Source organism: Homalodisca vitripennis, chromosome 4 (genome assembly GCF_021130785.1).
Source record: "Homalodisca vitripennis isolate AUS2020 chromosome 4, UT_GWSS_2.1, whole genome shotgun sequence".
Classification (NCBI taxonomy): Eukaryota; Metazoa; Arthropoda; class Insecta; order Hemiptera; family Cicadellidae; genus Homalodisca; species Homalodisca vitripennis.
The window spans coordinates 157,600,279-157,614,939 of record NC_060210.1 but is presented as its reverse complement, the minus strand read 5'-3'; the positions used below and the strand labels follow the sequence as shown (position 1 = coordinate 157,614,939).

The window sequence follows — 14,661 nt, the reverse complement described above, 5'->3', positions numbered from 1 at the left end:
TTAACTATTAAACCTCCATCTGTTAGTTAATACACTAACTAACAATCCATTTGTAACTAGTCGTTACAAATGTTTCTACAATGTTGAACCACTAGTCGATTTTTCTGACTTTTTATATATAACTTTTGATATTAAAAATAAGACTTAAGTAGGACAAATCTATATATATATTTACAGAAACAGGTTATTCTCTTCTTAACAAATAAACCACGGTATATTGGTTTGAAACATTTATAAATTTTCGTGTATCTAGGTACACTTCTTCAGATAAATATACATGTATAAATATTTACATAAATTGTGAAAAAACATTAGGTTAGAACTCAAACACTTGGCACCTAACCTCTCTTTATATATATATATATATATATATATATATATATATACCAGTGGGGCGGAATCCTGAATCGGGAAAGGGATAAAAAGTATCCTATAACCTTCTACAGATCAAGACGAACAAATTTTAAAAAAAATTAGGCGAATCCGTCCAGCCGTTTGTGAGTGATGCTGTTACACACGAACAGTTTCATTTTTATATATATAGATATATATATATATATATATATACATATATAAATGAATGTTTGTGTGTTTGTCCGTTATGGAATCGTGAACTATTTAAACGATCATTATGAAAATTTGTATGTATATGTATTTTTCCACGGAGAAGGTTTATATGCTATGCCCATTGATGTAACTCGCCACCAAGTGATGGTGCAAAAGATAAGCGCCTGCACATTATTAACTGCAATTACCTGACAGTTATGTATATTAAATAACCAAATACTATTTGAAGGCGCTAAGTTACGATGGGGAATTTCTCTTTAAGATAAATTTCTGGTTGAACTTAAAGCTTGAGTGTTAGACTACTTTATAATAAAGTAAAGGTATGTGTACAATAGCTATAAATATACAGACACTTTCTTGGTCGTGGCAACAAGGCAAATTCTACATCGGCGTTGGAAATTGACTCGTACCAGAAGTGCACATACACGGGCAAAGCTTACGTAGAGTGTGCGAAGCCGCGGGAATCAGCTAGTATTATATAAAATTATCAGCATGTTTTACAGTTTGATTTGATGTATAGTTTATTGAATAATAATGCATCATAATAAGTATGCAACAAAATTATGAACTTGCAATACAAATGTTGGTTTTCTGTGTCTGCTTACGCACTTTGAAAGAACGCGTAAAAACGGAATTTTCCCCTATACTTTTGCAACGGCAAATCTCATTTAGGAATGAGTTTGGCTACATCACTGCGTTTAGAATGTCTTTCTCAATAAGTTCACCGGCTTCAAACATCTGTTCTATATGTTGGGAAAAAAGGCCTTCAACGCAACCATTGTTTACAATATTTCTTTAATGTTAGACAACTAGTATTTTATTGTTTCTCATATCATTATTAGAGTTAGACCATTTTTTAGGACATTTTGAAAAGTAAAAAAAAATTATCTATATTTCACTTTTGGATATTTTTGTCTTTTTTTCACTTATAATGAAAAACAAAAATCTAAATTGAATTTAAAAAAATAATCCAACTACATATAAATATTTCTAGTTTTGTACTGAAAAATAAAATATATAATAGTGTATACTTTACTTTAATAATAAACATTCTACATAGGTTTGAATGAAGGTTTGAACAACTAGCAAAATAGAGCCTGCCATTATAGCAATTTTAACTGCCAGATCCAGGGTTAAGTTTATTTAATTTTACTGTTTGGTAAGTCCAATGTCACTGACGACTATAATTTTAATTTCTAGCAAGTCACTTTTATGTCGTAAAATTAGAAAACATTTAAGCATAAATTTATAAACACACATGGGTAGACAGACATAAGTGAAATTATTTAAATGGCCGGAAGCATTTTGCACAAATGTTCTTGAAGTTAAGGTCAAGTTCAAATTACTTCTGACTTAGGAAGTGTCCCATATTCATTGATTAGACTCTTGTCTTTAGCAAACACTTTACTGACAACACCAGTCTTATCCTACTATAATTTAGAAACCACAAATATTTGAATCCTGTTAAAAATAGGATAGGTGGGATGCTTTTCCATAATTGTACAAGGAGGTGTTGTATTAGGATCTTATAGTATACAGAAACATGGCATTAACATTCTTTTGAAAAAAATTGCATGATTTTGCTGCCCCACGCACCTTACTTACCTAACCTAGATAAAAGTGATTTTTTTCTTATTTCCACACATGAAAGGACTCAGAAACAACACAGACGACGTCAAGATAAAAGTGAAAGAGGAACTGTTGGCCATTACTGAAGATGAGTACAAAAAATGTTTCGAACAGTGGAAGCACCAACTGGAAAAAGGTATAAAGTCTAATGGAGAGTACTTTGAAAAGGATAAGATTGTTATATAAAAAAGAAATTAAATCTTATAAAAATAATTCTGACTTTTTGGATACTCTCTCGTGTACTATATGATAAAATCATAATATTATAATTAACTTCTAAAACCCTAAAAAATACAATTCTAGAAAACATATTATAAGATCCTAATATATACATGCATGTATGATTGTTTAAAATGCTATGAACATATTATCAGCACACTACATTTATTACCTGTATTATGAATTTTCCAAACAGAGAGATTTCCATTATCATGACAAGAAAGTAGAACGTCCTCTCTAAGCCAATGTAAGGAAAAAATTCTGCCCTCACCCACTTGCTTATCTAATACCACTCCAAAATCAGTACCTAAACATGAACATTAAACTTACACAGTGTATAATTTGTGAATAAGAGAGTCAATGTTAACGAGATTTCAATGTGACTCTTTTTATATTGTTATAAATAAGACACTCATTATTCCTAAAACAGGCTGTGTGAACATATAAATAACAATAATACATTATTGTTAACAGGCTCTTTCAATTAATAATATTTGTTTATTTGGTTATTTTTTTTTTGTTAATGCAACTTTAGAGACCAAGATGGGATTTTTCACAACTTATGAGAAATAAGAATAGGACTATATGTTAACCATAGACCCTAAGAACGTCCATGAAAAATTTCAGTACAATTAATTGGTCTAGTAGTTTTTACGTGATTTACGTTTTCTGCCTTCATGTTCTTAATTCCCTGATGCTGTAAAAAGTAGTTGTTTCCTCCAGTACTATGTCTCTCTTGAATATATCTATGTATTGAAAAAAAATACACCAAAGCAACTTTCATTTGTACCCATCTATTTCTATGAATTTGACTCTAGTATAATTTAATAACACTTTCAGAGTTTAAAATACATCTACTCAAATTTGAAAATTTTTCTTACAAACATAAATAACAAAACTAATATATATAAAAATGAAACTGTTCGTGTGTAACAGCATCACTCACAAACGGCTGGACGGATTCGCATAATTTTTTTTTAATTTGTTCGTCTTGATCTGTAGAAGGTTATAGGATACTTTTTATCCCTTTCCCGATTCAGGATTCCGCCCCACTGGTTACAGAAATACCCGTAAGAAATGCATTGCAGCAAACATATGTTATTAAGTGAAAGAGTCTTTTCAAATTTTTAATCAGCTGTTCTTTGTAAACATATATAATGCGACAAAAAAATATATTTATATATAAATTTCTTTACACTTATAGTTTTAAAGCATAGAGTAAGCTTAAGAGAAACGACAAATTTTGTTTAAACTGTTTCTGCAATCATAATATATAAAAATGAATGTTTGTGTGTTTGTCCTTTATAGACTCAGAAACTATTGGACCGATCACTATGAAAATTTGTATTTTTCTATGTAGAAGGTTTATACGCAATGCCCATTGATGTAACTAACCACCAGGCTGTACTGCAAGATATAAAAGTTATCAAAGCGCCTGCACATTATAAACTGCAATTACAACACAGTAGTTACGTATATTAAAATATCCAAACACTATTTGAAGGCAAAGAAATATACGGGCAAAGCTTAAGAGACGCGTGCGAAGCCGCGGGAAACAGCTAGTATAAAACTAAAATCTAAATTAAATTATGAACAGTACATTTTCTACTGAGAAAGTCGCTTACTTCTCAATATGATTAAGTGTCCTTTAATTGAGGCCAAGGCAATCAGCAACCGAGAGGGTGACATCTCCAACAAGCAGTAATTAGCAATTCTAGTGTCAGAGAAGACTGTGCTCCAAGAGTCGTTGGCATACAGCAGGAGTTTTCCTGCCTCTGTGGTGACAAGTGGGCGATGGTCCATGAGTAAGGCTATTCGACGAGGAGTTTCAGGTGGGACTGGTAGGGGCAGACTTTGGGGCGGGGCAGTGTCTACGGACCAAACACTGATACCTCCATCTGCCCCTCCAGTTACCACAATTACCTCTCCCGAAATCTCCTTCACATCCATGCACCACACTCCACCACCCTGGTGGGTCTCCTGCTGTGAAACACATTCTCCGTGTTCCTGCCACAGGCTCACAGTTGAATCCTGACAATCAAAATCTGCATTATTATCATCTAGTAAATTGTTCTCTACATCTTTCTTAAGTTCAAATTTCACTTATGAATACCTCAGAATATTTTATGTTTACAAATATTTTAATACAAGTATATTTCAACTGATATTCTACCCCATAAGTCTATTCTATTTTAAACAAATTCTTTGAAAGATAGAATACTAACTTCATGGATTCTGTATATATTTCAATACATCTGTTTGGAAACAAAAGTCTTTCGATAGTATAATAAGATTGGGAAGAACAAAGCATAGAATATGCTAGAATTGAATTTTGCTAGCGCAGTTAAATCCAATACTAATGGGAAACACAATAAACCCAACTTGACCAACATGTTTTTAAAACGTAGTAAGTCAAGTACCAGTGTTAAGTGGTTTGCAATCTACAAAGTTGGCCAAATTTAAAGATAATCAGACAGTGCAAAAGTACCTAAAAAGTATAAATATGAAACATTAATGAGATTGTGGTAAAAACAGTTTTTTACCAGAAAACAGTATATTTAGTGAAAAAGAAATATTTAAGCCTTGAAAGAATACTATGACAGAAATCAGAGTGAAACTTCATCATATGTAGGATAATAAAGAAAATGAAAATAGTTAAGATGGTAACCTACTACACATAAAATATTTTGGTTGATTTGTAATTTCTCTTTCAAAAGTGTAAATATTAATTAAATGATATATCCAATAGCGCTTGAAATCAGAATTTAAATATAAATTACATAATTTCAGGACACTTGCCTTACTCTTTTCCTACTTATATACAGATCCAGCAAGAATCCGCTATCCAAGTAATTGGTTTTAAAGGAGCAAAGATATCATTACAGATTTTATTGGATTATTTATTCCTTTTACTCATTGTTAAAGGATCTGTTAAATTACAAAAATAAAATCACTTGTATTTATTTTCTCAATCACACAAAAATGATGACACTCACATCTCCTAATTTTACAAAACATTGAGTTAAGTTTGATATATTCACTTTGGATAGTTTAAAAACTAAAACACAAAATTACTTCTCCACAGCTGATGATTTTCTTGTCAGCCAATATACAGCTCTGCCAGACTCTGGAAGTGTGACCAAACACTGTGAGGATAAGTGTCACAGAAGCACTCTTCCAGTCATCTACAGAGAGAGTTGACTGGCTACTGGCTGAGACGATGGACCACACTCGGATACTTCTGTCATCTGAGGTAGACGAGATTAACCGTAACTGTTCATTATACACCACTGAGAATATTACACCCTGTAAACAATTGCCTGTGTTTTGTACTGTATAAGTTAATTAATTAACACAATAATACACAGAATTGACATATGAAAATGTATTCTACAGGTTGTTTATATGGCAAGAGCAACTAATTATTATTACATTAAACATCATTTTAATTGGCATCCAGCAGAAGTAATATTTTGAGGCCTTTACCTGAATGTTTTCAGGATTTTTCTTTATTTCAATGGCTTCCTTAAATTTCTTAATGCAAAATATATCTGTGGCAACTAAGACTTAGGATTATATAATTTAATTGTGTTTTGTTTCTATTAGTGTTTTTACTATTGTTGGTATTTCTATTGACAGTTTATACTTTTTATGAGCTTCTGCATGTAGATTGACAACAACTTTATTTTGCTTTAGAGGTTTTTTGTTAATTTAGGGCGACAAATGAGGAAATCCCTCATTACACTTTCTCCTTAAAGAACCATTGCACTGAGACAGAATGATATGATATTAAAGATGAGTAATCTTGTGGGTAGGGAATGCCTAGTGCATCCTATGAAGATCCCACACTAGGAGGGATCCACTATCCCAATCATACCACCTTAGAAGAACGGGAGACTAATTGTGTTCTAGCCTCTTCCACTCAAAGAGAGCCGGGGGTGGCACTCCCTCACATTTAGGCTTGCAAAATCCTTTACCATTAATCCTTTTGGTGCCAGATACTTGTGAGGGTAAAATGAGAGAGGCAGTGTTGTCTGAGCAGTGTAAACTAAACTTGCTGATGTGTGTGCTAAACTTAATTTTTGATTTTTGCAATCCTCACTACAAGGTTTGTACCTTTCTTATACAAAGGGGTAAAAACTTTTTATCCAATGTCAATTTAGAGGTAAAAGAATACACTAAATGTTTATGTAACTCGTTTAAAAACAAAAATGCAAAAAAGTGTTTTGTAGAAGCTCTTAATTTGGTCTTTACAAATTAAAAAAACTTTTAATTTCTGAAAGGTATATAAATGTTTTTTTATTTGTTAATCATATAACTAACACATTATTTGATTATGCATGTTATTTTTGAAAATTCCTTTAGTTCATGACAGTTATTTCTCCATTTTATTCAGTTAAGGAATTTCTCACTACATATCATTTATGTTTAAAATTTGTTGTAGGTTTTGGTATTTAGTTATATTTGTATAGTTTTATATATTAATTGTTAAATTTTGTATACAGATTGTTAAAATTTGATATATTAACAGTTAAATTTTATATGCTAATTGTTAAATTTTATATTTGTTGTTGAATTTCATATGTATTGTATTTATTTTATACCTATTAATGATGTTTATATTTGGTGGGAAATTTTGCAACATTGTATACATTTTGTTACAATCTTGTTGCTTTTTACAATTGTTAAAGCCTTGTTGTAACTAGTTTTAATGCAGCCTGCATTAAACAAAAAGTACTAGAAAAACTATCTCAAACCACTAAGCTTATATAATGTTGCTGTAAATACTACTGTTGGACCTCTGTATTATTTTGATTTTATTTAGTTTTTAGAATAGTACATTGTTACATGTACTTTTGACTTGGCCACCTGGTGCCAAGTAGACATTGTCAATATTACTTGTAGAAGTCTTACGGTAATAAACATGATTTTATTTTATTTGATCATGTCAAACTGGCCATTTGCCGTTTTACCAGGACTGAAGAAGAAATATTTTGTAAGGTCTAATAAGAGATCAAACAAATTATATAGTGAATCCTGATAATATATAGATTATACAATACAGCTACAACTCTTTAAAAAATCTAACTGTTAATTTTGACATAGAAATTCATATAAAAAAAACTTACCAACACTAGAAGAACACAGTTTGACACTGTTCATTTTATATGTGCAATTTATTTATATTTTAATTGGTCACCTTTTTTTAAATTTATTTTACTTAATTTTGCTTTCAGATTAAAAAAATTGTATTAACTATAGGTGAACCGCTTATAAAAAAACCTAGGTTGATTTGAGTTCATGCAGGGTGGGGTAAATACCCCTCCGCCGCCCCTCCAAGTATCCCCACCACTGCTCGGCAGTCACTCTATTTGATCAGCTGACTAATCCGGCTCAGTCGGTATCGTTCACTGCTGCGACCCGTTCAGTTGAACCGGTCAGTACAGAGTTACTGAGCCTTCCCGCTAGAGCGTGTTTTACCGGTCATCGTGTAGACTGAACATGAACTGGATGTAATGACCGAGTGAACGAAAGGATCTGCTAGTAAAAAAGTATTCGAATAGAGGAAGAAACAGCATATCGTACAGTGAATGGTTAGATATATAACAATAAATGTATTATTTCAGGAATCTATGAAATGCAAATATATTTGTTGAAACTTGTTAAAAAAATGTAATTGTAAGTTACCAGATACATTGATAAATATTGTAAATGTTAATTCTTATAGTCAATGGACTTAGTTGATTGATATGCCTATGGTTTATCATAAGTAAGGTTATTCCCTACAAATGGAGAGACTCCCTATTCCCCCTGTTGCGTTATACGATTACGGTTTTATTATTAATCGGTTAGCAGTGAACAAAAGGATTGACTGAACAATTTTGAGGACCTAGCATAACCTAACGCATAAACTCTATATTTTGTAGTTATTTCCATATTGTATTAAGCTAGTTTTCATGGATAAGAGTTTTTAAATGAACTTAATAATACTATTAAAAGTTTTAACGATCATTAAAAATAACATATCTGGTTTGAAAAAAATATCAAATTGGCATTCAGTTGGCAGGAAAAAGTGAACGAAACGTTCTAGGTGAATGGGTCTTTTGAAACACTCTGATCTGGATCACTTGTTCACTTGATTGACCCGTTCGAATTGAACGATACATCTCTAATGGCCACTGCCACTGCACGGCTAACCTCAAAACAAAATGCAAGCTTCCTGGATACATCAGCTACATTAATCTGTTCAATTAATATTTTACGCTTAGACTGCGACACTTGTATATGCCTACACAAAAAAATATATAGTTATAGAACAGGTAAAGTAGCTGCAATGTAAACAAAACTGTGAGAGCAAGACACAATCCACACAGCTGATAAACAGATACAAGAAGGTGCTGGTCCCACTCCCCACCCAAACTCCCCGCCGGAGGGGGGCCCCTCCTGCGCGGTACTGCTCAGAAATTTGCTTCTGCACAGGTTTCTTTAGTAGCGGTTGACCTATAATATGAAAGATTTGAAACCATTGAAGTGGGTTATATGCCTTAATGAAGTGGGTCTGGTCATTAGTGAAAATATAACAAGCTGTTTACGTACTCTATGTCCGGACAACCTGTGCACGACTTGTCTGTCTGATGTGGAGTTGTCTCCCACTCCCCAGACAATGATCTGCTGGAACACAGTGCCTGCTATCACCACCACGTCGGTCCACTTATCTCCACACATTACTAATGAACCACAATATCTTTATAGTGTTAAAGATTTTCTCTGCAGAAGTGACATTTACAGTTTAAGTAGCTGGGCAACAAATACAAGTTGAGAATATATTAAATTTCAACTATATAAAAATGATTACAATAAAATTATTCATTCCGTACAGTATTTGACAAACTGACAAATCCTGATTATTTGATAATTAGATGTTATCAAGTAATAGGATCTTGAAAACGTTAACTAGGATAATTCAAATTACACTATCCTGACTCACAATAAATTACTATAATTCAAATAAATGTAAAAAGTAATACAATTTTACATTTTGTGTTTAAGTAAAAGAGATCATCAAAGGCAGAGAAATATAGAAAACTCTCAGTATAGTGTACAGTAGCAGAGTGTACAGCACAATGACACAGGATCAGTAAACAAAGTATCAATACACTTTGCCAATGAATGTATTAATATTATTTGTTATAGTCAAAAAGTGTACTTTGCAGGACACCGATGCTACAGGCACCCAGGATACAGGAGGTTCAAGATAAGAGGTCTTAATCTCGGAAGCCTATGGTAAAGGAGGTGCAGGTATGGAAGTTCAGAATGCGAGAGATCCAGAGTATGGAATCCTGTGCAACTGGTCCGTAATAACTGTCCGAGCTTATAGATGTAACTTATCAATATAAATTTTTAACAAAGGACGTGAGATATATATTATATATATATAAAGATGCAATATTTGTAGCCTTAGTTAAAAACATGGATAAGGGTATGCTCTAAAACCAGGAAAAAGGACAATGAGAAATACGGATAAAGTATGAAAATTAAATGTGCTGAGAAATGTTTAATACAGATTTAGGTCAAACATATCCTATTTTAGAGCACAAAAATAATCTTAAACCTTTTCCAAATAAATGAAAACGTGAGTCCTTTAATATAAAACTACAATGACCTTGTTCAGTTTAGAATCATATATGAATATAAAGTATGTGAAATTAAATTATACACAATGCGACATTTAACCATTACAAACTATTTATAAAACAGTTGTCTACAAGAATTTTTATATTAATAATGAAAAATACAGCAGTAGTTTGTCAAGGATACAAAATGCATTGTTCAGTACACGTCACTGTAGTGATGTTACTTCCTGAGTAGGGATCCCACAATGATAATTGATTGTGAGCAGAAAGAGTAACCAGTTGTGCCTTGGTTGTGTCTTTCAACCACTCACTGCACAAAATCCAGTCTTTTACTTTCCACTTATGTATTGATTTCAACCTATAAAACAAAAACTGTTTTTAATCATGCTATTTAACAACTATACAATTTACATTGTACTTTAAAATACATCAATCAAGCTCATTCTACATTTGGTCCTACTCATTTTCCTGTTACAGGTATTATTAGGTTATTTTGTATCATTAGGTGAAGGGCAGAGGCTACATGGGCTGAAATATTAGTCTTTACATCTGGTTATGATTAGATTAAGGAGTCTGCACAAACATATTACCAGTAAATACCTCTCGATATTTACTTTCTTTTTCCTGATCTTATAGTTTGTAAGGTATAAGAGAAGCAAAAACATATACCTTAATAATAATGTTTATCAGTATAAAAAGATTAGCCTATTCTACACAATGCATATACTCATGCACCTACGTTTAGTTGAGTTAAAAAATACATGTATGAATAGCAAATTGCATTACTTAAATGAACATTTATTACAAATACTTGTACAACATTCTCTTCTATGATTCCTCTGATAACTAATGTAATGTTCTAACACTGTTTCCAGGAAGTTTTAAATTTTAATGTTTTTCACACAAAGCTTTTTAACCTTGAAATCTAACAATTTTATATTTATCAAATAGTAAAACTTAAGTATTTCATAATTATTGTCATGAATAATACAAATAACCTACATTTTAGAAATTGTATAATTAATATTTTATTTTTAACCCTATAGTGACTAACCTATTTCTGATACTAGACTAACTTATATCTAAACAATTAATACTTTTAATACACTTTACAATAATATAATACATATAGAAATCTGTTTGTCATATATAACATTAAACAATCCATGTATCTGCCTAGAAAAGTACATCAACCAGAAGTGGTAAACACATTTTAAGATTCAATTGAATATAAGAATAAATTATTCAAAACTGAAATAGAAAACCTCTATTTTCAGTTGTGAACCTCTTAAGTTCAAATCCAATCTTGTCAAAGCACTTTTTTAAAGTGTTCACTTTGGACTAAACTGACTTCCTCATTATGCTTGTAAAGTTTTTTTTCCATGAGTCTTTGGGAATTGAAAAAGGGAGAAATAAACCTCAATTTTTCATTTAAAAAATCTCTTAATTAATAATCTAATAGTTCATCATGAAGGTTGCAAAACTCCTAGTTATTAAAAGATTGTTAAACAGAGGTAAAGTACAGACTTTTGAGCACATTTGTAAAAGTAAGTAAAGTTGTATTTCAGGTCAATTTTGATGATTTTAACATGCTCCCTTCTATAACACTCAAGTTCCACTTGGATCATTTTCTCTGGCTACTATGACTTCATATTTATCCGGAGTTCCGGACTAGACCCATTTCTTATGACCTTTCTATTAAGCAAATGGATGTATTTGGTTGAAACACACTTAGAGTACCTGAAACATTTTCTCTTGTTTATGGGTATATTATCCTTCAAAGACATGATGATTACTGACTCTAAGCGACATCAGTACAGTGTAATTAGTAGTAGGGTAAAGCAGATCAGCCAATTAGTAACAAGAATGCTGGAGAAAGTTGGTATTAATTTTCAAATTTAAAGTGGAAATCTTTGATATGGTGACTTTTTAATCAACTCCGACTGTGCATGGAAATTTCAAAATGATGATAACCCCTGTTCTCTCTGACCAGTGCAAAACCCATTAGGGTACAGTTGAATCAGGTAAATTTGTAGCTCTAGATAAAGATTCTTGTAACTTTAAGATAAAACAATTCTATTGTTTTTTTATAGAAGTGAACACATTAAGCGGTTCGTGGTGTAGGGTTCACTCGCCACTTACAACAGAACAATCAGGATAACTTTTGAAAACTAATTTAATTTCCATCACCACTTAGCTAGTAGCGTGTTCACTGCTCCATCGTGATTGGTCTGTTCAAGATCATGCAATATAATTGACATGTAGGACAATGCAGCACTTCTCTTTAACTCTCCAGCTTTTATAAAATTCTTTCATACATAAAATATAAACGTTTCAGAGGTCATTCTTAATTATTCTTGAAATTTGTCCCCATAATCTAGAACTGCAAAAAAGGAGATGATATTTGCTCAAATCATGTTTTCTTTAATAAATAGGGTGAACACTGAACATACGGTTACTTAGAGTGCTAATTAGGCACCATTTACATGCTGATGACATCTCATTACTAACTTCTCTAATCATCAATTACTGCAGAAAATTAGTAATAAGACAAGTAAAGGTACCATTTTGCAACACAATACTGAATTGCTTTGATGTTTAATACTAAAGCAGCGAGATGATAAATCCCAGTACCATGTGAGGCCACTCTAACCTCACATGCATATCCACATAAACGTCCATATAAATTTTTTCACTACCTTTGAAAGACACTAAGTGATGAAAATAGTTCATTAAATCAATTTTCTACCAAAGTTTATATGATAAGTATTGAGAATATTACAATGAACTGAGGGGAAGAAGTACAATAGAACCCCTCACATCGGTATAACTTACTCCTTGGGATATCTAACCATCTGCTTATTTCCAGCATCAGGCAGAAACGTCAAGCAGACTTCTGATTTTTGTCAATAAGTTACTGCATACATTATATACTTTCATTTTTAGCTAAACATTATTTAGCTAATACTGTATACACTATAAATTACTAAATTAGTATTTTTCGTCAAATGTAGAGACTTTATTCCTTGGAAAAAGGATTTTTTGCTCCTCTGGTTATCTAAGTTTTTACAGCATTCTGACTAGGTTTCAAATTATGAAGTACTGTACATTATTATTATATTTATTGGCTAATGTAATTGATACATATACAAATTAAAACCAATCATTTTACTTCATTCAGGAAAATAATACTTGACCATATCAAACTCATTTAATTTTAACATCTATCTTATTGTACTTTTCAATCTCAAATTTTTTTTAAATTTTTTTCTGTACATAGTTTACTTCTATATAATACAGTCTGGTCATTATATATTCATTTAAAATTACAGATACTAACACTAACTTACTATTTCAAAAATACTAACAGTGCATCTAATACTTACCTTCAATTTATAAATGTAAATTACACAGAACTCACCGTATCACAGATGATTTGAGGTTAGTATCTAAAATTGCAATATGTGTTCCTCCAAAAACACACATAATGTTATTTTCTTTTTTCTGACAAATTCCATGAATTGTAATGTTATCAAGAACATTGATTTGCATTTTAACAGTACTCGTTTCAGTATCATACATACACAAATCACCTCCAATTCCTGTAAATTTACAAAACCATAAACTACCTAAAAATATCAGTAAATGAAACAAACTAGAATTTTCATTTGTAAATGGTTTTTAATATAATTGTATTAATTAACTATAATATATTAATATAATTCCTATAAATAAATTTATTTCCATTGTTGTTCAAAACTCACAGTGTTGACATTAAACATTATCCAGTATACAAAATCTTATTTCTTTAAAAAAAAATACAACTATGAAACTCATGTTCTTTCCAGTATTAATATTATTTTACGTATATTACTTGTAATGTCCTGAAAATAATGAAAGATAATAATTAGTACATTACAAGTTAATAATATAATAATTAGTGTAACAACTTGAATTTTTGTAACTTTTCCGAAAATTCAATGGGAATATGCAAATCAGGGCTTAGCAGTTGGGATAAACAGGTCCACTGGTTTGTGGGGTTTATCATCTCTAGAATCATAAAGTACACATCACATATTTGGTATGTTTGGAGAATCCATTTTATAAGTTGGACGTTTTGTAGGCACCACTATAAGTTTATATTTGAATGTAATATAATACAGTAATTCATATTTTGAAAATTACAAATATTTTTTCAGTAAAAATTAGGCAAGTTAAAATTTAAAAAAAAAATTTAAAAGATGCATTTATTTATTGATTTAATCCATGACAATCCCTACTTTTACTTAAATTATTAAAATAATAGTAATGTATTAAGAATTAAACTTTTGTGGGCTACATATTCTCCAGGTCACTGATTTTGAATTTGTGCTTGCTGAGAGTTTGTCTTATATCTCTTTTGTAATACACCGGTATTTATTTTTAGTTGGTTTTTAACTACTATTTGTTTTATATAATTTGTTAATATAAAGTTTGTTGTAATATAAGAAAAATTAGATTTACCCAGTCCTGCTGCAATGAATGCATGGTTCCATATGCACAACCTATGATGGGATAAAAATATGCAATCAAGATTTTTGAAACATACACTCAATAGTAAAAAACAAAATAA

General features: G+C 31.1%; 1 protein-coding gene across 1 annotated transcript in view; it reads right to left on the bottom strand.

Moving 5' to 3' along the window:
* Positions 1 to 14,661, bottom strand: part of LOC124361245 (WD repeat-containing protein 6) — a 60,423-nt gene that overhangs the window by 33,627 nt on the left and 12,135 nt on the right. The window contains exons 2-7 of the mRNA XM_046815289.1: positions 13,471 to 13,651; positions 10,234 to 10,407; positions 9,013 to 9,160; positions 5,491 to 5,721; positions 4,041 to 4,446; positions 2,588 to 2,722 (exon numbers count right to left, since the gene is read on the bottom strand). Coding sequence (XP_046671245.1) covers positions 2,588 to 2,722; positions 4,041 to 4,446; positions 5,491 to 5,721; positions 9,013 to 9,160; positions 10,234 to 10,407; positions 13,471 to 13,651 — 1,275 coding nt within the window. The remainder of the gene's footprint in view (positions 1 to 2,587; positions 2,723 to 4,040; positions 4,447 to 5,490; positions 5,722 to 9,012; positions 9,161 to 10,233; positions 10,408 to 13,470; positions 13,652 to 14,661) is intronic.